The sequence below is a fragment of the Oncorhynchus nerka genome, linkage group LG10, assembly GCF_034236695.1.
Source record: "Oncorhynchus nerka isolate Pitt River linkage group LG10, Oner_Uvic_2.0, whole genome shotgun sequence".
Classification (NCBI taxonomy): domain Eukaryota; kingdom Metazoa; phylum Chordata; class Actinopteri; order Salmoniformes; family Salmonidae; genus Oncorhynchus; species Oncorhynchus nerka.
This window is the reverse complement of record NC_088405.1, coordinates 96,064,205-96,087,889: the sequence shown is the minus strand read 5'-3', so window position 1 is coordinate 96,087,889 and position 23,685 is coordinate 96,064,205. Positions and strand designations below refer to the sequence as shown.

The window sequence follows — 23,685 nt, the reverse complement described above, 5'->3', positions numbered from 1 at the left end:
GATGCAGTCTATCACAGTGCAATCCGTTTTGTCACCAAAGCCCCATATACTACCCACCATTGTGACCTGTACGCTCTCGTTGGCTGGCCCTCGCTTCATACTCGCCGCCAAACCCACTGGCTCCATGTCATCTACAAGACCCTGCTAGGTAAAGTCCCCCTTATCTCAGCTCGCTGGTCACCATAGCATCTCCCACCTGTAGCACACGCTCCAGCAGGTATATCTCTAGTCACCCCCAAAACCAATTCTTTCTTTGGCCGCCTCTCCTTCCAGTTCTCTGCTGCCAATGACTGAACGAACTACAAAAATCTCTTAAATTGGAAACACTTATCTCCTCACTAGCTTTAAGCACCAACTGTCAGAGCATCTTACAGATTACTGCACCTGTACATAGCCCACCTATAATTTAGCCCAAACAACTACCTCTTTCCCAACTGTATTTCATTTATTTATTTATTTTGCTCCTTTGCACCCCATTATTTTTATTTCTACTTTGCACATTCTTCCATTGCAAAACTACCATTCCAGTGTTTTACTTGCTATATTGTATTTACTTTGCCACCATGGCCTTTTTTGCCTTTACCTCCCTTCTCACCTCATTTGCTCACATTGTATATAGACTTGTTTATACTGTATTATTGACTGTAAGTTTGTTTTACTCCATGTGTAACTCTGTGTCGTTGTATCTGTCGAACTGCTTTGCTTTATCTTGGCCAGGTCGCAATTGTAAATGAGAACTTGTTCTCAACTTGCTTACCTGGTTAAATAAAGGTGAAATAAAATAAATAAAATAAAAAAAATTGTGGTAGTGGGAAGAATGAAGTCATCCACAATAGTATGGGGCTTGCCTGTCCTAGCCACTGGGTAGGTCACCATATAAGACGCTTCTAGACCCTTCTTATTGATGGTATCTGTTGCTTTTACTACTCAAAAGTCTTTATTCTCGCTAAAAACTCCTGTGGCTTATTTTTCTAAATGTCTGCGTAAGAGTGAAGGTTTCCCGCAAGAGTGTAATGGTTCATGTGATTGGATGTTAATTATTGACTTGGCTACCTGTTTTTGACATTGTGTTGTTAACAGTAGATTGTAACATTTTATTTTTGGCAGTGAAACAAGGCTCCTCAGGTAAGAAAAAACCTCACCCAAATGTATAGCCTCATTGGATTATTTTTTTTTACAGTTTAGGAAAAACATTTGAAACATATTTTTATTTGGGAACACCCAACGGCAAACCACTGCCTCAGTGTCCAACGGCGGCGAGTTTTACACCACTCCAGCCGACGCTTGGCATTGTGCATGGTGATCTTAGGCTAGTGTGAGCCTGCTCGACCATGGAAACCCATTTCATGAAGCTCCCTACGAACAGATCTTGTGCTGACGTTGCTTCCAGAGGCTGTTTGGAAGTCGGTAGTGGGTGTTGCAAACGAGGACAGATCATTTTTTTACTTGACACGCGCTTCAGCACTCGACAGTCCAGTTCTGTGACTTTGTGTGGCCTACCACTTCGTGGCTGAGCCGGTGTTCCTCATAGATGTTTCCACTTCACAATAACAGCACTTACAGTTGTCTGGGGCAGCTTTAGCAGGGCAGAAATGTGACAAATTCATTTGTTTGCATGGCTGTGTCCTCATTTTTATACACCTGTCAGCAACAGTGTGGCTGAAATAGTCATATCCAATCATTTTTGAAAGGGTGTCCATATACTTTTGCCATGTAGTGTAGGATTGATGCAAATAACTAGGGTGTTCTTCAGGATGTGGTGGTCTGGAGATTTAAAAGGGAAACATTAGAAACACATAAAGGTGCAGTCATGACAAAGCAGTGCCAGGTGACAATGGGAAATAGACTTAACATATAACATGTATAAACTAAGGACACTGCCAGGATAAACTTAACTTCTTGGCGCACACATCCCGTTAGTGGGATCATTGTCGTCAGCAACCGCTGAATAGCATAGCGCCACAGTCAAATAATATTACTAAAAAATATTCATATTCATGAAATCACAAGTGCAATATTGCAAAACAAGGTTTAGCCTTTTGTTAATCCACCTGTCGTCTCAGATTTTGAAATGATGCTTTACAGCGAAAGCAATCCAAGCGTTTGTGTAAGTTTATCGATAGCATAGCATAACATTATGTACACTAAGCATTAAGTAGCAAGGTCACCTAAATCAGAAAAGCAATCAAAGTAATCGTTTACCTTTGATTATCTTCGGATGTTTTCACTCACGAAACTCCCAGTTACAGAACAAAATTCTTTCCCAAAATACCTCCGTTTGTTTGTGGGGCAATGTTCAGAAATCCACAGGAAAGAGTGGTTACGACAACGCAGACAAAAGTTCCAAGTAATATCCATAATGTCCACAGAAACATGTCAAAGTTTTTTATAATCAATCCTCAGGTTATTTTTAAAATAGATATTTGATAATATATCACCCGGGTGTGTAGGTTTTTCCAAACAACCGGGAGGAACAATGGCCGCTTTACTCTGTAGCGCAAAACTCACTCTGAGAGGCCCCACCCATCCACTTACGCAACTGAGCAATCATGGAAGAAGGGCCTTGGTCAGGGAGGTGACCAAGAACCCGATTGTCACTCTGACAGAGCTCCAGAGTTCATCTGTAGAGATGGGAGAACCTTCCAGAAGGACAACCTTTATGGTAATGTGGCCGGATGGAAGCTACTCCTCAGTAAATGGCACATGACAGCCCGGCTAGGAGTTTGTCAAAAAGGCACCTAAAGGACTCTGACCATGAGAAACAAGATTCTCTGGTCTGATGAAACCAATATTGAACTCTTTGGCCTGAATGCCAAGCGCCACGTCTGGAGGAAGCCTGGCACCATCCCAACAGTGAAGCACGGTGGTGGCAGCATCATGCTTTGGGGATATTTTTTATTTGAAACTAGTCAGGATCGAGGCAAAGAAGAACAGAGCAATGTACAGAGAGATCCTTGATGACGTCCTGCTCCAGAGAGCTCATGTCTACGTTCTGACCTTAGTTCTGTTGTTATTTCTTTGTTTTAGTATGGTCAGGGCGTGAGTTGGGTGGTTTGTCTATGTTCCTTTTTCTATGTTTTGGGATTTCTGTGTTTGGCCTGGTATGGTTCTCAATCAGAGGCAGCTGTCAATCGTTGTCCCTGATTGAGAACCATACTTAGGTAGCCTGGTTTCACTTTTGAGTTGTGGGTGATTGTTTCCTGTTGTAATGTTTGTTTCAGGACTGTTTCGGTTTTCGTTTGTATCATTCACTTTGTTATTTTGTATTCTTTAGTGTTCAGTTTAGTAAACTAAAATGGACACTTACCACGCTGCACATTGGTCCGATCTCTCCTACTCCTCCTCGTCAGAAGAAGAGGAGAACCGTGACAGCTCAGGATCTCCGACTGGGGCAAAGGATCACATTTCAACAGGATGTAGCATAGCAATAGAATACCAACCTAGTTGCATGTCTCTATGTGCTTTGGTTGTATGTGCTTTTTACAGCTCCTCAACAGCAATAAGTTAAGTTAGCTAAATCACGTACAGAACTGACCTAAATATAGCACATGTTAATTTGACCCAGTTTCTCACAGCAGGAAAGTAATCCAGCAGCAACAGGAAATGTGAATTATTATGTGGATTATAATTCATTGACATTCTTTTGTAGGGTTTCATACATATTTCGTAAGGGCAAATCAAGTCTGAGATTTTAAATTGGAAATTAAGAACTGTATTAGCGTTGAATACACGACAAGTTACCATTTCCTGCTATTCATAAAAATTCCTGCAAGAACAGGGTGATCAAATGATGATACAGCGTCTCCAGGACAAGACTGGTAGCATACTGACTGGCAGATAAGAAACCTCAATGTAATAACATACAAGATCCTGATGGCAGTTGTAAGTGACTCTTCTGAGAAACCAGAACAAGGAAACCAAAGATATTTCCACTGTAAACATGTCATGTCAATGCAACAGGTGAGAACAGTGAAAGGTTTCTTGTAAATCATGTTGGCACGGCACTTCCTTGTTGTGTTGTATAAAGAGACCCATCATCTGTGTGAACCATATCACTTCATAGGAGACACACTTCTGATCCTGTGACATAACAAGGTAGGCACTGGTCAGTTTGTTGATCTTTGTTGTTAAATGTGCTGTTGGTTGATAAGGGTGTGGGCAGTAGTATGAAGGCTGGAAATTAAAGGTTAAGAGCACTCTGTGGGGTCTGGGTGTGACAGTTCAGGTGTCCTTGGAAAAAAAAACATATTGACTGATTGGAACACATTTAGAAGGTATACTTTGCCGCACAAATTAAATTGCACAAATTGAAGCTTGTTAAGGCTACTTCAGTGTATAAATAGATATTATATTTTGCTAATATTTAGACTTGAAATAGGCTCATATTCTAATTATCTGTGTAATTTCAAATTCTATTGTTGAAAACTGAATTTATTGTATTCCATGTATAAAATAATTAGAAGATGTCAAACAGTTGTAAATGTTCTATCTTGGTCCAGTTGATGTTACACATGTTATTTTCTACTAAATTACTACATAAAAACCACTAAAGATGTGATGGTGAAGGGTTACCTAACAGAAAACATGATAAAACAAACCATTTCCATCTAAATCCAGAGGCCTTATTTCCAGAAATATATTTTATGCTTTCTGGATTAGTCTGACATTGTTCTTATTTTGGATGAATGTACAGAACACTACTGTATTATACTTTTCATATTCAGTTGAAAACGGAAGTTTACATACACTTAGGTTGGAGTCATGAAAACTCACTTTACAACCAATCCACAATTTTCTTATTAAACTATAGGTTTGGCAAGTCGGTTAGGACATCTACTTTGTGCATGACACAAGTCATTTTTACAACAATTGTTTACAGACAGATTATTTCACTTATCATTCACTGTATCACAATTCTAGTGGGTCAGAAGTTTACATACACTAAGTTGACTGTGCCTTTAAACAGCTTGGAAAATTGCAGAAAATGATGTCACGTCAACTGCTGATAATGTCTTGAAAAATAAATAAATAAATACCGTTATAAGAATTACACAAAGTAGGGAACTTTGTATTCAGAGGGGAAGGATGTGATTCTGTTCAATGAGAGATGAAGGAACATAATGTTGCTTTATATAATGTTAATGAACAAAGCATGAGAATGATTAGGGTTAATATTATAAATTCCAATGGCATGAGATAAACTACTTAGTTAACGTTAATAAATGTATGTAAAAAACAAAACAATTTTAACATAAAAAAATCAATATAACAACTAACAACAGTTGTAACACCATCTGACCTCTGACCTCTCACTCTATCATATACACTGAGTACTAACAGTTATGAATCTTAAAAAATGAGGTTGCATGAACACAAAAAAAATAACGAAATTCATTTGATTTTGAGAGGAAATATCTGTCTTCGGCCCCTGAAGTCGGTCTTCACTTCCATTCCCTTTTAATTGATGTTCTGTTTCTGTTATTTTTCATGATTATTGTATTTGATGAGGTAGGCCCTATTGGAATTTATTTCTCCCAACTGAAGGTCTTGATCCATTATTTACGGTTCGCATATAATTATATTGTTATTTTGTACCTACATGAATGTCAATCAAAATGTACTATGCAGAAAGGACAATGTAAACAAATGTTTATTTACAAATGTTTCTAGATTAGAAACACAGAGGCTGGTGGCAGTTATATTGTCTCAAGTTATTAAAGAAACATAAAGTTAGCGTTGTTAGACCATCCTGCTAAGTCATGCTGGTGGATCACAAATACCTTAGTAGCTTCTACTGAGTATAAGAACCCACGTTTATCAAAACAAAATGTAGTCGAAGCAGGCACACATTCTTCAGGAAACAGTACCAAATATACAGTACCAAATTGCTGCTTTGAGAACAAAAGCATTCACTGTCTGTTTTTGGTTATTTTCCTATCTAATCTCTAAGAAAGTCAGAGACCTACAAGATCAACAAGAGAATGGGTGGAGATGCATCAAGAGGTCGAGCGGATAAAGCAGAGAATGACCGCGATCAAGCCAGAACTGATAAACAGATAGCGGAGAAGGACAAACGGAAAGCGGAGGTGGGCCAACAGAAAGCGGAGGTGGGCCAACAGAAAGCGGAGGTGGGCCAACAGAAAGCGGAGGAGGGCCAACAGAAAGCGGAGGAGGACAAACAGAAAGCGGAGGAGGGCCAACAGAAAGCGGAGGAGGGCCAACAGAAAGCGGAGGAGGGCCAACAGAAAGCGGAGGAGGGCCAACAGAAAGCGGAGGAGGACAAGCAGAAAGCGGAGGAGGACAAACAGAAAGCAGAGAAGGACAAACAGAACATGGAGAAGGACAAGAAAAAGACAGAAGAGGATTACAGGGAGCTCCTAGCTGAGAAAGTGAGAATGGAAACTGAACAAAAGATAAAAGAAAACCGAAGACAGATGCTTGAGAAGGAAAGACTAAAAGTAATAGAACACAATAGACAGCGAGAGAAAAATGAAAAGACCAGGATTCAGCTGGAAAATGCAAAAGGAAATCAGAAAACTGTATGAAATGTATCCAAATATTAAGGGACGAGGGCATAAACTGTTTAAATTATCCACAAGGAGTTATTGGACAACGCACACAATCATTGTATACCTTTAATATCCACAAGATCCGGCCTGTTTTATTTTCCCCAAATGATGTGCTTAAAGGGATAGTTCACACAAATGACATAGTAGTTTAATAACCCTGTTAGTAATCTTTGGTTTTGTTTACCTGGCTGCTGTCGCCAAATGCTTTTCAAACCAATGCCTGTCAATATCTGAGAATTCTCTGTAGCATTGCAATAAATAGATTCTATTGATGCCTTATTGTCGGATCTCTTCTCTGACACTTCACACCAAACACAGAATTATCCAAACAGTTTATTCAGGATTTGATGGCCAGCATTGTGGTTATTGCCACACCCTGACCATAGTTTGCTTTGTATGTTTCTATGTTTTGGTTGGTCAGGGTGTGATCTGAGTGGGCATTCTATGTTACATGTCTAGTTTGTCTAGTTCTATGTTTGGCCTGATATGGTTCTTAATCAGAGGCAGGTGTTAGTCATTGTCTCTGATTGGGAATCATATTTAGGTAGCCTGTTTGGTGTTGGGTTTTGTAGGTGATTGTTCCTGTCTCTGTGTTTGCACCAGATAGGGCTGTTTAGGTTTTCGCACGTTTATTGTTTTGTTAGTTTATTCATGTATAGTGTCTTTATAAATTAAACATGAATAACCACCACGCTGCATTTTGGTCCGCCTCTCCTTCCCCACAAGAAAACCGTTACAGTTATATTGTACAGTGAACAAAACATTAAATACACAGGCCTTGAAATGGTGTCCTCAAATGTTATGTAATGGTAGAACTGACGAGGTCTGTTAACTCAGTCCATTCCAAAAGTCCATTTTTCTTTGGCTCAAGTTTATTTTATATTCATTTAGCCTGGGGGGCTATGTAGCTTCTTATCTGTCATGTTTGGAGTTGTGTTGCGCTGTTATGTGAACATTTACATTTTTCTTTACAGTTGAGTTGCCCTGCTTGTGTCAGGATACTAGGATAGGGCTGTAACTGTACAGGTATACCTAGCAAACCGTTCGGCACGGGGACCTTGGTTTGGTCCGCACTGCGAACCTGAATGAATACAACAATTATTAAAACAGAAAATTAAAACACTAGGCCTATAGGCTATGCTTTCACTGTGTTGGATGCCATTGTCCCGTGAGTAAAGCTGAAAAAACATTGTACGTTATTCGCGATGGACAGAGTTGTGGATAAAACATTAATAATATGTTCTCCACTGCTCAACGAGAATCGGCGAAAGATGGAATTTAAATTAAAGGTGTATGGTACAAGAACCAAGAGCCAAAAGGTAGGCTGCTATTTAATGATCTGAACGGTGTTATTTGTAACTATAGGACAGGAAGAAAGCACATGCAGTGTAGCTCGCTATCCACAGCTGGCAGCACACAAGTAATCATCAATTCAGAGTGCAGCTGCACGCGGCCAAGATCGTAATGTCTGTGGGAAATTTGGGTTGACTTTGGATATCCCTATGGGGCTAGTTAGGGAGAATAGGTAAATTATACAGTACATGTTAAAATACGTTAAAATTCCAATAGCTCCAAATGTCAATGACTTAACCTCAAACCAATTGTATAAATGCCTTTGCAAATATTGAAAGCATTAATGATAACTAAAAGGTGTGAAACATGAAAAAATTGTCTCCTTTACATTGTGTAATTTATTGACGATCCCTAACTAGCACCTGAGATGGACTATCCAAAGTCAGGTTGCACATCAGCCAGCTGAAGCTAATTGGTGAACTAATTTGGCTAACTTTTCCCACCTGCGAACACACACACACGAGACACCCACATGGAACCACACTCTGAAACTAACGCATGGATGAGTTCACTCATGGCTGCTAGCAGTTCTTAATGAGGCCAAATCAGGAAGGGCAGTCACCTTTTAAATCTATCTGATGACATGTTGCACCTCTTCCTTGCTACCTTTCAGAGGCAAGGAGGACTGATGAGAACAGCAGGCCAGTTGAGCACTTAAAACGGCAGCAGCCGGGGGCAAATGGTAGGGAAGAAGTGGATTTAGGTGACCTAGACACAGGCCCAAAACAAGTTAAGCTACCTCAGTATCCCCTTGACCATTCTGGATTGCAAAACTAAAGAGACCCAGCAGACAAGACACAGAGATAGATGGCAACAGAAGAGTAGATGAGGCACAAAACACAGATACAGCAACACAATAATAGGATATGATGGAGAGACACCAGAAGAGGAAAGACAAAGAGACCGTAACAAACAAGAACCTGAGACAGCAAGAGATGAGACACAGGCGAGGCAACAGACGAGACAGAGAAAGTGACAGAGTAGATGGAGAGTGAACAGAGATGGGTTTAGCACACAATCACTTCAAACTGCTCTATAGATTCTAATTAGTGAAAAAGTTAAACTTGGTTTACGAAGGATTTGCAGGTAAAAAAGCCTGTGAAATTACTATTAAAACAATTGTTTACTTTTACAGTTTTTACAATCAGGACAGGATTAGAGAGGAGGGTAGACAAGAGACAGCAACAGATGACACAGAGAAAGTGATGGTGTCTACTGTGTGCTCATGTAAGCGATTGGGTGCAGAGATGTAGCGGAGTCAGGCGCAGGACACAGGTTTGAGCCACACAACTGAGTTTACGCACAAAAATCAAGCAATATTCCAAATAGGAAAATACATACAAACTAACACCTACAACAACCACTAAGACACCAACAATCACAGACAGAACAGAAATGTATGCCAGAGGGTTAAATAAGGAACATGATATGGGAATTGAAACCAGGTGTGTGTAATACAGACAAAACAAAACGAAAATGAAACATGGTTCGGTGGTGACTAGACAGCCGATGACGTCGACCGCAGAACACCACCCGAACAAGGAGAGGGGCCGACTTCAGCGGAGGACGTGACAGCTCAGCCCTCTGCCTATTACCTAAAGCTACTGTATGGATTGTAATTACTGCACTGTGTGTGTTTGGGTACTGCTGTGTGTGTTTGGATACTGTGGTATTCTTTAATCAGTTTGGCACATTGGGCAAGTTGGTCTGTTTGAAGTTGTTGAGGGGTTTTTGGTAATACACTGCAGATCAAAAATCAAATCATATCAAACTGTATTTGTCATATGCGCTGAATACAACGGGTGTAGATCTTACCATGAAATGCTTATGAGCCCTTAACCAACAATGCAGAGTTTAAAAAAGTAAGACATTTGCTAAATAAACTAAAGTAAAAATAGTTTTCCAGGCTAGAGACCTACAGTAGCTACTATAATTGAGTACTGGCAGTGTCTGCTGTGGCAGGGGGGAAGGTGCAAGTTAACTGAAATATCTAATCTTTCAATGATCATCTCAAAGTGCACCAAATTCCTGCTGTTGAAATTCCACTTTCTGGGCGGGGCTGTGCACCCAATGTCTTCAAATTCTAGAAACTCCTAATGATGTTAGCGTGGCTTGAAGTTGCATAAATGATGACAATGATGTACGGTTTTAATTCTTCATTGTTTACAAACAAGAAAGTAAACCATATATAGCTTCCAAATATGTTTTCAAAACTATCCTGTGAACATCATCTAGAGCGCTGACTGACAGCCCTTCTAGAATTTGAGGGTTACCAGCCTCAACAAAAAGCTAAGTTGTATGCCAAAATAAGAGGTGTGGCTGCTGTTTTGCTGAAGAACGATTCCAGAGTGTAGATGCAACTTTTCTAATCACAATTGTAATATGTCTCCATTTTTTTAAAGCTTGGTGCATTACTTAAGTCAAATCTATTTGTTTTACCCTTGGTGCATTACTTAAGTCAAATCTATTTGTTTTACCCTTGGTGCATTACTTAAGTCAAATCTATTTGTTTTACCCTTGGTGCATTACTTAAGTCAAATCTATTTGTTTTACCCTTGGTGCATTACTTAAGTCAAATCTATTTGTTTTACCCTTGGTGCATTACTTAAGTCAAATCTATTTGTTTTACCCTTGGTGCATTACTTAAGTCAAATCTATTTGTTTTACCCTTGGTGCATTACTTAAGTCAAATCTATTTGTTTTACCCTTGGTGCATTACTTAAGTCAAATCTATTTGTTTTACCCTTGGTGCATTACTTAAGTCAAATCTATTTGTTTTACCCTTGGTGCATTACTTAAGTCAAATCTATTTGTTTTACCCTTGGTACATTACTTAAGTCAAATCTATAGATGGATTGTTTTAATTAAGACTGTATTATGTCCACCAGAAAGTCATCATCATGTACAGTGTCTTTGTTGTTTCTGCAGTTCAAGGGTTTTATCCAAAGAAATAAGAGCACCAACCGTCAGGGCTCCAGAGTCCTCTTCCTGTTCAGAAAGAACAACAAGACTGGTGGACAAATATGTGAGTGACTCAAATGTTTACATAACATACCGTATCAGTGATATTTTACACACACTGCATTGCCTGGGCAATGAGCAAAAAAAACAACGATTTTATGTTGAGGGCCAAATGATCTGTTGAAAGGTTCTAATACTGGGGCTGCAGAAGTAACCCCAGTACTGATATGTTTTCAGAACACTGAGTCATGTCTGACTTGGAGACCATCGAGCTAGCCGCTCAGGGCCGACCCTTCCAGCTGGGGATGCTGTATGACTGTCGTAGAGATGTCCTCATTCCAGGTACAGGAAACTATTCCTCTTTGGTTTGGAGGTAATCAGTATGCATCATCTTAAATTCATTGACAATGTTTCCACCATTGAGTTGGATAGAGGGCACACTGTTCCAGCACGGGGAACACAATTGAGGGCTTTCACCATTTTAAAGTAGTTTTTATGTATTTTAGGAAGAATCAACAGGAGGAGTCAGCCAATGAATTGCACTTCTGAACAGACATTCCATAACTGCAGATGTCAGTAAATCACCAACCTTGGCTTTATACCTGTTCAGACTATACTGTAACACTCCACACAGTAGGTGGTGGTCTGCACCTTTACAGTTTATTTACAAACTGCTAATACACTCATATAAGTAGAAGACATAGAAGTTGAAGACATTGGGGCCATATTTGTGAACATAAGCAGCCATTTACATTTAAACAGTTTCTCCAGCTCTATAATGCGTCTCAGATTATTAGAATTGTTGATTTGCTTGACCGTGACCAAACGCTAAATTGTAGCTGGTCCCATCAGATAACATGGCATATGTTAGCCCTATGCTAACCTCACCAGGTGGCCCTGATTATATTCTGTCTGAGCCCTCCTTGGGACCCAAATTTAATTGTATAATCCTTCTTTAACCGGAAGAAAGTCTCTCCCAGTTGAGCATGAATGGAGCTGCCCATGCTGAAACAGGCTTTTGGGCACTAAAGTCCTCTATGATACTGTCACAGAAGCGGTCATTGCAGAGGGAGATGATGAGCTTTCTGGTGCACCTCTATAGTCACCACAGAGTAATAAAAGCGGACACACTTGGGACAAAAGAGGACACACTTGGGACAAAAGAGGACACACTTGGGACAAAAGAGGACACACTTGGGACAAAAGACTGATGGCATGCAAGTCGTTTTTCATATAGTAGTAATTCTGTTATAGAAGTAAGTAATGCTGTCAATGGCAAAGATGAATTTTTCTTTCCTTCTGAGAGTCTAATGTGGCACAATTTTTCCCTGTAGGGAATGAAAAAAGGTTCTAGATAGAACTCTTTCTGATTCCAAATAGCACCCTTTATTTGGAACAAAGGTTCTATTTGACCTGAAAGAAGCTCCAGATAGAACCCATTTCCAGACTGGTTCAAATGGTGCTACAGAGCATTCTTTACTTCTGAGGGTAGAGGTGTAGATTTTTTTAACTATGGGTTGTCGTGTCTTTGGCTATGCCGGATTTTGTGACATGACTTGCTATTCTATAAAATAATTTATCCGTAATTAACATATTCTGATTGAGCTAATCATGTAAATGTAATTAACTAGAGAGTCGGGCACCACAAAATCATATTTATAGAGCTGTTATCTTCCGAATAAACTCTTAAAGACCTAGTAATATTTTACATCAATTGCAGTCAATATTAATCGTCACCTTACTTCAGTCTCATGATCTGAAAGTTGTAAATTCTTGGTTATCTGCAAGAACCCTGGCTAACAATTTGAATCAGCAATACAAAATTGGGTTTAATTATTTATTTACTAAATAGCTAACTAATCACACAGAAATCACATACATTCCATTAATCATAACTTGATTACAAATGACGTCATAAAGGAAAACGTCCCTAGCGGGCGGAACAGATATGACAGCTTGTTACACAAGGCTTTTATATAGGAAGGGAGAAGAGGGCAAGTTTGAAAAGTTTTATAGCCCTTGTCCCTTCACAGAGGCGGGCCACTGAGTGAGCAGCCCTAACTTATGAAATCCCACATCTCACATTTTAGAAGCTAAAATCACATTTCATCCCGTCACAAATAATTTCATATTCAAACATTTAAATTGAACAACAATTCCATTGACTTTCCACTGTAGAGTTTATGTCATCTTATCATTGATGACAATGTCTCAGATGACAACCAAACTGACATCATATTCATTAAGTACCACTGCATATGTTCAATTGTTCGGAATACCAGAATATTGTTAATTTCCCCCCACCTTCTGATGATAAATATTGGTTATTTGAATGAAACCATGTTTACATATAGAAATATTTACACATGTACACGTTGGATTATAATTTTCACAATAACGTTCTTTGGTCATTATCTTTAAACTGCAGGTATCACTCTCTGGGATTCTGAGATGCTGCAGAAACACATCAATGTCCGTCCACAACCGAACACTGACTTCAAAATCATTGTTTCAGACTCAAGTGAAGTCAAGTCAGAAGCTTTGAATGTGTCTGCATCTCGAGGCCAGTTTTCTTGGTGGCTTAGTCAGTGTGAAGGGTTCTGCTGAATTCCTACATGACAAAAAGACCTCAAAGCATCAGTCTAGGGTTTCTCTGCAGTACCGTACCACCACTTGTTTTGAGCAGTTGACCATGGACCACCTGGGTGCAGGAAATGTGAAATACTCTAATGTCTTCCAAGAGGGCTCTTCAACCCATGTGGTGACTGCCCTGCTCTACGGAGCGCAGGCATTCTTCGTTTTTGACCAAGAGGTTTCCTCAGGAGAAAACCACCAGGACATCCAGGGAAACCTGCAGGCTACAATAAAAAAGATCCCTCTCATGTCAATAGAAGGGCAGGGAAATTTGAAGATGAGTGAGGAAGAGCAGAGAGAGACCAATAAATTCAACTGCACCTTCCATGGTGATTTGGCACTAGAATAAAACCCTGTCACATTTGAAGATGCCATCAAGGTGTATGCTGGCCTGCCACGTCTGCTAGGGGATAACGGAGAACATGCCGTGCCCATGACCGTCTGGCTCTATCCTCTCAAGAACCTGGACTCTGCAGCTGCCCAGCTAGTCAGGCAGATCAGTGTTAGCCAGGTGCGTCGTGCACAGAGAATCTTGGACGGACTGGACAATACTGATGTACAATGCCAGGACATGATGAAGGAGGACATGGCTATCAAGTTCCCTGAACTCAAATCCAAACTCAACAAGTTCAGGGACTTGTGCTCAGAGTACAAGCTAGTGTTCCAGAAAGGTCTCTGCAAGGTTCTTCCCAACATAAGAGGAGGAGGAAGAGCTGATAACAATGCTCAACAGCAAAGAACGATCTCCATCGCCAGAATGACCTCATGATCAAGTACCTGGATGACAGAGAGAGAGAGATGAATGTTGTCAGCTCTTACCTTGACATAATGAAAGAGGTGCAAGTTGTGTATTCAAGCAGTGAATTGGATGGAATAGTGCTTGATAAAGTTAATGATTATGTAGTGTGTTTTGCATTTTCCTGTTTGAAGGAGAAAGAAGAGTATGCGGTAGTTTTGTAGAACTACTTGCTGGAAGAATCTAAAAGTGATTTTTCACTGATACCTTACAACCCCAACGCACCCGGGAAGACTGCAGCAGAAAAGTGGTTTCGCTCGGGGGATGTAACGACCCTAACCAGGCAAACCATAAAACTGTTCCTAGACTTCAAAGAGTCAAACGAAGGCAGAGGAAATCTTGCATTCTGCATTGCATCAATTCCAAACAAACACCTCACTGCGTCCTCCATCCATGTCTATGAAAGAGGAACACTTTTGAGTCCACAGTATGAGCTGCCATCAAAGCCAGGTATTCCCACTATCAAGAGTCTGGAGCATGACTGTGTCCACTTGCAAGTCAACCCTCCTGACGTTGGTGTTACCTCTGTGAAGTCATACCAGGTTTTGTACCAGGCTGAGCAGGCTGACTAAATGGACCGAGGTCAAATCGGATGCTACAACTAACCAGGTCACTATCAGTTGTACCGCTTTAGCTGCAAGGCGGTGTGTAGACCTGGTGTGAGCCTCTCCAGTGACTGGACAGAATACTTCAGAACCCACCCATGTAGCACCCCTGGACCACCCACAGAGAAGAGGATAGATTTGGGGAGTATCAGAGTGAACTGGGACATTCCTACCATGGTGGGAGATGATGTTGAAATGATTGGTTATGTGGTTGAATACAGAAAAAGTGTAAAGACTATAGACAATCGGATGTGGCACACCATCAAAAGCACCACTAGAGAGGGTACACTGGAAGGACTAGAGGCTGACACTGCATACAGCATCAGAGTCTCCGCTAACTGTGGCGAAGCAGGGAATAGTCTACCCAGTCCTGAGACTGTGCTGACTACCCTTAGGGTCTCTGATCCCCAACCGACGACAAGCAAATCAACCGGAGCAAAAAGTGAGGAATTTCCCCAAAAAATCCCAGAAGGTGGAAAAGGGTAACCCCTCAATCCACTGGCTGAATCTGGAACTGAAATTGGGTGTAAGTTACAGTTTTGACCAGTACACATTTGGGAAGACAGTTGAGCAAGGGAATAACAAGGTGATATTGCTTCTGGGGGCCACAGGTTCAGGAAAAACGACTCTGGTCAATGTCATGATAAACTACATCCTCGGGGTAAAGTGGGAAGACTGTTACCGCTTTAAGCTCATCCATGAGGTGACCAACAGGTCACAGGCTGAGAGCCAGACTGTGGTTGTGACATCATACGAGCTCTACAACCAGCCAGGCTTTCAGATTCCTTATTCTCTAACTGTCATTGACACACCAGGGTTCGGAGACACCAGAGGAATGGCTCATGATAAATTGCTCATCCAGATGTTGAAGGATTTCTTATGTCATCCTTTAGGGATTGATCACATTGATGCAGTCTGCTTTGTAGTGCAGGCACCACTTGTTCGTCTCAGTCCTTCCCAGAGATACATCTTTGATTCCATCCTGTCCATCTTTGGAAAGGATGTTGCTGAAAACATCCTGATGCTTGTGACATTTGTTGATGGGAAGCACATACCGGTACTAGAGGCCATCAATGCTGCAAATCTGCCCTGTAAGAAAAACAAGAAGGGGCTACCAACCCATTTCAAGTTCAACGGTTCAATTCTGTTCTCAAAGGAGACAGAGAGCAGCTCTGAAGAGGATGATTCTGATGATGATCATAAGGCCCAGTGTCCAGAGCAATGGAGGTCAACCTTCAAGGAGATGAAGACATTTTTCCAAGCACTGGAAAGCATTGAGAGTAAAGATCTGACCCTGACAAAGAAAGTTCTGGAAGAACGTGAGCTTCTGGAGAAGAACATGACATGCCTGACCCCTCAGATCACAGCAGGTCTGTCAAAGCTAAGTGAGATCAAAAGCTTCAAACAGTGTCTGGAGAATGAGGAGGAGAACATGAAAGACAACATAAACTTTGAGACCGAGGTAAATGTGCTGCAGGTGAAGAGAAGCAAATTATACCAGGGCTTTGCAACAAACTGCCAGATATTCAATTTCACATGTCACACCTGCGGTTTCCTTCCAAATGAGGATGACATAAAAAGTTGTGCCGTGATGGATGATGATGGCAACTGCACCATATGTCCAGGAAAATGCTCTTCCAGTAACCACATCAGGGAACAAGTCTTGTTGATTTATGAAACAAAAACTGAGAAAAAAACTAGTCAAGAACTGAAGGACAACTTCATGAGCGTGGGGTGGGGCAAATCGATGCTGGATAAGCTTGAGGATGAGTTTCATATGATCAAGGACGCACTGATGAATTTGATCACGCAGTCTTCTGACTGTCTCAAGAGACTTAATGATGTTGCCCTGAAACCAAGCTCTCTCTCCACTATGGAGTACATTGACATACTGATTTGCACAGAGGAGGACGAACACAAACCAGGCTTTGAGGATCGGATCGTAGAGTTGAAGAAAATTAAGGGAGAGTTTACAATTCTGGATGAGATTATAAAAGGAGAAGATGTACTCCCAAATGAGCAAAAATGTCACATTCTGACCTTTATTTCCTGTGTTTTGTATTTAGTTAGTATGGTCAGGGCGGGAGTTGGGTGGGCAGTCTATGTTTGTTTTTCTATGATTTGGGTATTTCTATGTTTCGGCCTAGTATGGTTCTCAATCAGAGGCAGGTGTCATTAGTTGTCTCTGATTGAGAATCATACTTAGGTAGCCTGGGTTGCACTGTTTGTTTGTGGGTGATTGTCCTTGTTACTTTGCACCAGTATTAGGCTGTTTCGGTTTTCATGTTACGTTTATTGTTTTTGATTTGTGTGTACTTTGTTTCATTAAACATGGATCGCAATAGCCACGCCGCATTTTGGTCTGACTCTCTTTCACCGAAGGAAAACCGTGACACAAAATTCCTGAGGGAAAACTAGGATGGATGGCGTTCCAACATAAGTCAGTCATGGAATGTTGTCCTGCTAACATTATCTGGAAATAAAAAATGTTGTCTCCATTTGAACATTAAGCTTCCCAATGTTGGGAACGTTTGTGTTTACTGATTAGAGCCAACTGAGATGTGTGGTTCATTGGCTTTATATTAAAACTCTTAGCCTTGTGTAAAGCCTTATGTTAATTTGTCCACCCCAAGGTAACTGAACAAAAATGAGGTCCTAGATTAAATCAGAACTCTATAGAAAATCATTCTTTGTTCAGGCAATGTAAGAGGTGTAAATGCATCAAATCCCTTAGTGGCTTTTCTTGTGGTCATTGTCACAAAGCCACACCCATCCTACTGGTGTTAGAAGTTCAGAAGGAGAATGTGTAGACTATATAGAAATAATGACACATTGAACATCATTAAATGAAAGAATAAGGATGGATCTCATCCTAATGGAGGTGTACTGTGTATTACAACAAATATTCCTATGTTCAACCTTGTCCACCGGATGCATGAGATTTCTACTAAAGCTTCTCTGTGTATCGAATGGCAATGTCCGCACTAGCGATAGGTATAATACCGGGAAACACAGTAACACCTCTGACATCGCCTAAGGGTCATTCTATAAACTAGAGTACCAGTGAGGATTTCCTGCGGTGGGCAACTGACAGATACAGCTGTTGATAAGTAATTGATATAAGGAATAAACAATAAAATTCACAAGTTAATTTAACCAACTCTGTTTAACCTGTTGCCTCTACTTGGGACGCTTGCGTCCCAACTAGAGCTCTGGAAATGCAAATGCGCTACGCTAAATGCTAATAGTATTAGTTAAAACTCAAAAGTTCATTAAAATACACATGCAGGGTATCAAATTAAAGCTACACTCGTTGTGAATCCAGGCAACAAGTCCGATTTTTAAAATGCTTTTCGGCGACAGCATGAGAAGCTATTATCTGATAGCATGCACTAATACACTACAACAGAAAAGCACAGCAGGGGACGTAAACAAAATAATTAGCATTTCGGCGTTACACAAACCGCACAATAAAATAGAAAACAGTCATTACCTTTCACCATCTTCTTTGTTGGCACTCCTAGATGTCCCATAAACACTATTGGGTCTTTATTTCGATTAAATCGGGCCATATAAAGCCAAGATATCGTTATATGTAGACTGTGTGATAAACGAAAAAAACAACGATTTCACAGCGTAACGTCATTTTTTAAATTCAAAAGTAGACGATAAACTTTCACAAAACACTTGAAATACGTTTGTAATGCTACTTTAGGTATTAGTAAACGTTAATAAGCGATAAAAATCATCCGTAGGCGATGTAAATATCATTAGCTGTCGTCTTGGAAAAAATTTCAGGAGAGAGCTCTTCCGGAATGATCTGGGCGGAGACCGGAGGTAAGTGGTGCCCCTCTTTCGGTTCAACCAAGAATCAAAGATGATTAAATTCACAAGACTCTCGACAACACGGGGATGCTGTGGGAGTTGAATGCTCGGTCTTATCTAATTCGGCTCACTGTTAACAATTGCTGGAAGTGGCGCAAGGATATTTATTTCCATTTTCTGTGATCAGGTTTTCCTGCGCTTTCCGATGTAACGCACGTTATGTAATAGCCACAGTCGTGATTTAACCAGTTTTAAAAACGTCCGAGGGTTTCCTATCCACACATTCTAACCATATGAACGTACTATATTCCTGGCATGAGTAGCAGGGCGCTGAAATGTTGCACGATTTTTAACAAAATGTTCAAAAAAGTAGAGGGTCGACTGAAGAGTTTAAAACCTGTTAGGGAAGTTGCGAATTTTCGCAGCTTTTTGTTAAAAATCGCGCAACATTTCAGCGCCCTGCTATTCATGCCAGGAATATAGTATATGCATATGATTAGTATGTGTGGATAGAAAACACTCAGATGTTTCTAAAACTGGTTAAATCACGGCTGTGACTATAACAGAACGTGCGTTTCATCGAAAAGTGCAGGAAAATCTGATCACTGAAAATGGAAATAAATATCCATGCGCCACTTCCAGGAAATTGTTAAAGGTGACCCGGATTAAATGAGGTCGAGGTTGCAGTACCTACAGCTTCCACACGATGTCTAGAGTCTTGTCATTTGCCTACTCTTTGTTTCTTGGTCAAACCGACACAAGGGAGCCGATTTCCTCCGGTCTCCGACCGGATGTTTTGGTTGAGATTTCTCCGGACATTATTTCCAGACGGACACCTATAGAATTTACATCGCCTCCTGATGAATTTTATCGCTTATTAACGTGTACTAATACCTAAAGTTTCATTACAAAAGTATTTCGAAGTGTTTTGTGAAAGTTTATCGTCGACTTTTTTAATTTAAAAAAATGACGTTACGTTAGAAAACGCTATTTTTTTCCGTTGTTCACACAGTATTCATAGATCAATATCTAGGCTATATATGGACCGATTATTTAATCGAAAAAAGACCCAAAATGATGTTTATGGGACATCTAGGAGTGCCAAGAAAGAAGCTCGTCAAAGGTAATGAATGTTTTATAATTTATTTCTGCGTTTTGAGTAGCCCCCGGCTATCGCAAAATCTGTCGTTAGGTGACGTTGCTGTATTCTGGGGGATACATGCTAACAGGCAACAGACAGTTGCAACCAGCCATAGAAATATACTGAACAAAAATATAAACGCAACATGCAACAATTTCAGACTTTATTGAGTTACACTTCATATAAGGAAATCAGTCAACTGAATAAAACAATTGTCTCTAATCTATGGATTTCACATGACTGGGAATACAGACATGCACATTCAAAACAACACCAAATGGGTGTGGATCAGAGAACCAGTCTTGCGCTGCCTTATGCAGCACGGCACATCTTCTTCCCATCCAGTGGATCAAGCTGTTGATTGTGGCTTTGAGGCTATATTGTGTTTGTTTACATTTCCTTTGTTTACAAATATTGGAGTAAAACAAGCTTATATTTTGGGTTCTGTTCGGGTACGAATGAGGCATTTATAAGTTACATTCTTCTAGAATCAATGGTTACATATCATTAGGTACAAAAATGGATGTAGCAACTGCTGATTGTAAGGTAAGCTATAAGGTAAGCTACTGTTGCATTGGTATTGTACATGAGGCCAAGACTTGCAATCACAATCCTTTCATGTGAATCCTCTTCTTGTTTCATTGGAACTTGTAAAAACACCTTAATTACCCTGTAATTTACTATGTCTTTTTTAATCCTGTTTCTATGATCGGTTTCCACTACCATGTGACCCAGTTCACTTTGGATAAAGATATCTGCTAATTGGTATATATTATTAAAGTCTCCTTTGACTCTGGCTTCCCCATGTAGTTACATTTCCTTTCCAATAGATGGCAGTCAAAGCTAGTTGAAGTCACTATAGCAACAGGGACAGGGGGTTAGTACGTGTTGAAAGTAGTTTTATCTTGGTACCCTTGAACCTGTTTATTATAGTGTGTAGCTCCCTTCAGTAACCACGAGCACAACCGTTCCTTGATTTTAACTGGCGGCTTTATTCTGTAGTTTTAGTCAGAATTTAGAGGGAAGGCAATCCTGCGCTGCGTTAGCTAAGTTTTCATGTCATCGGGTGTAGTTCATGAAGGTTGAAGAGTGTATGTTAGGATGAAGTGTGAATTCATGCCAGGAATAATAAGTGTGAAGTTTGATTTCCTCCCTTCTGTAATAAGCAGCCAATGAGGTATTTTTTCCTTTATTCATGTGTTTATTCTGAACCCGTTATAACGCCGGTTAACCTGTTATGTATGTAAGCACTTCAGAGTTATACCAAGCGAATAAGTCACTTGTAAGATAAGGTTGTAAGAGTGTGCTTAACTGTATTTTTAATTTCCTTTATAGTTGTCACGGAAGGTGATAATTCTGACTAAAACTGCAGAATAAAGCCGCCAGTTAAAATCATACCAGGCCAAACACAGAAATACAAAACATAGAACAAAAACATAGAATGCCTACCCCAACTCACGCCCTGACCAAACTAAAATAGAGACATAAAAAAGGAACTAAGGTCAGGACGTGACAATACTGACTGGCTGAGAAAAAACATGAACGTAATAACATACAAGATCCTGACGGCAGTTGTAAGTGACCATCGTATTGTCCTGATAATCTCTATTGGTTGGCAGGGAAGTGCAGCCATGGGGGCTCATCAGACCAGACAAGAAGGCAGGAGCCTACAGGTGGAATCAACAAGGACTCACTCGAGTCCAACCATGGCAACTGGCACACTGCAGCTGCAGAGGTGGCCGTGGCTGCAACCAGTCAGCTGCTGGAGGACATTAGAGGGGCTGCCAGGGACACAGACTTCCTTAATCATATCAGTACTTAATCATATCAGCAATGTTGTGAAAGGTCATGGAATCCGGCTCGAAGGACCATAAACAAAAGGACTAGGGTTGGAAGGAGGTGTGGCTTGTAATTCCTGTAGGTTGGTAGGAGTGATGTGTTGAGGAGTGGCTTGTAAGGCCTTGGAGATACTTTTGGCCATGGAGTGTATGTGGATAAGATCATTAGTGAGGTCGGACGCAGTTGTTGGGTGATGAGGCCTGGCTCGCAGTCTGCACTCCAATTAATCTCAAAGGCATTCGATGGGGTTGAGATCATGGCTCTGTGCAGGCCAGTCAAGTTCTTCCACACCGATCTAGACAAACCATTTCTGAATTTCATTGTTTGCTGTAGTGTTATGAGTTCCTTTCACTGGAACTAAGGGGCTTAGCCCAAACCCTGAAAAACAGCCCAAGACCATTATTCCTCCCACACCAAACTTTACTGTCGGCACTATGCATTTGGGCAGGTGCGTTCTCCTGGCATCCGCCAAACACAGATTTGTCCGTTCGACTGCCAGATGGCTTGATTCATTACTCCAGAGCAGTGGTTCCCAAACTTTTTATAGTCCCTTAACCCTTCAAACATTCAAACTCCAGATGCGTACCCCTTCTAGCACCAGGGTCAGCGCTTTCTCCAATGTTTTTTTGTCATCATTGTAAGCCTGCCACACACACACTATACGATACATTTATTAAACAAGAATGAGTGTGAGTTTTTGTCACAACCCAACTTGTGGAAAGTAACTAAGAGCTCTTATAGGGCCATGGAACAAATAATAATAATCAATCATTTTGCTCTTTATTTAGCCATTTCACAGATAAAACCTTATTTTCCATCAAAAATTGTGAATAACTCTACACAGGTTAATGAGAAGGGTGTGCTCGAAAGGATGCACATAACTATGCAATGTTGTTTTGTATTGGAGAGTCTCAGTATTAAATGTTTTTCCACATAGTCTGTGCCTGTATTTAGTTCATATGCCAGTGAGGGCCGAGTATCCACTCTTACATAGGTACGTGGTTGCAAAGGGCATCAGTGTCTTATTAACAGCGCGATTTGCCAAGGCAGGAAACTCTGAGCGCAGCCCTATCCGGAAATCTGGCAGTGGTTTCTGATTAAAGTACATTTTCACAGAACTGCTTGTTGCAATTTTGATGAGGCTATCTTGTTCTGATATCAGTAAGTGGACTGGAGGCAGGGAATGAAAGGGATAATGATTCCAGTTGTTTGTGTTGTCTGTTTCGGTAAAGTTCCTGCGTAATTGCGCACCCAGCTCACTCAGGTTCTTCGCTATATCACATTTGACATTGCCCGTAAGCTTGTTAATTTGCACACAAAAAAATCATACAATGATGGAAAGACCTGTGTATTGTCCTTGTTATTAATGCAGACAGAAAAGATCTCCAACTTCTTAATCATAGCCTCAATTTTGTCCCGCACATTGAATATAGTTGCGGAGAGTCCCTGTAATCCTAGATTCAGATCCTTCGGGCGAGAAAAAACATCACTCAGATAGGCCAGTCGTATGAGAAACTCGTCATCATGCAAGCATTCAGACAAGTGAAAATTATGGTCAGTAAAGAAAACTTTAAGCTTGTCTTTCAATTTAAAAAAAAACTGTCAATACTTTGCCCCTTGATAACCAGTGCACTTCTGAATGTTGTAAAAGTGTTACATAGTCGCTGCCCATATCAATGAGTAATGCAGAAAATACACGAGAGTTCAGGGCCTTGCTTTAACAAAGTTAACCATTTTCACTGTAGTGTCCAAAACGTCTTTCAAGCTGTCAGGCATTCTCTTGGCAGCAAGAGCCTCTTGTGTATGTTGTGTATGTTGACCTGTTTAAAGGTCTTACTCACGTCAGCCTCTCGGTGGATTATGCAGTGTACCCAAGTGGTGTCGGGAGCAACTGCTTGCACGCGTGTTACCACTAGACTATGTCTCCCTGTCATGGCATTTGCGCCAACAGTACATATACCA

General features: G+C 40.6%; 1 protein-coding gene and 1 pseudogene across 1 annotated transcript; both read left to right on the top strand.

Moving 5' to 3' along the window:
* The first annotated feature begins 5,906 nt into the window (after positions 1-5,906).
* Positions 5,907-7,227, top strand: LOC135573601 (cyclic nucleotide-gated cation channel beta-1-like). Its single transcript, XM_065022862.1, has one exon. It carries the CDS (start codon positions 5,982-5,984, stop codon positions 6,543-6,545), a length of 564 nt encoding a protein of 187 aa, XP_064878934.1. The 5' UTR covers positions 5,907-5,981; the 3' UTR covers positions 6,546-7,227.
* A 3,894-nt stretch (positions 7,228-11,121) lies between these two features.
* On the top strand, positions 11,122-14,286 carry LOC135573734 (stonustoxin subunit beta-like; annotated as a pseudogene).
* Positions 14,287-23,685: the final 9,399 nt, after the last annotated feature.

What these genes read in the sequence shown, in the direction of transcription:
- LOC135573601 (XM_065022862.1), top strand. Translation starts at nt 5,982, where the DNA reads ATGGGTGGAGATGCATCAAGAGGTCGAGCGGATAAAGCAGAGAATGAC.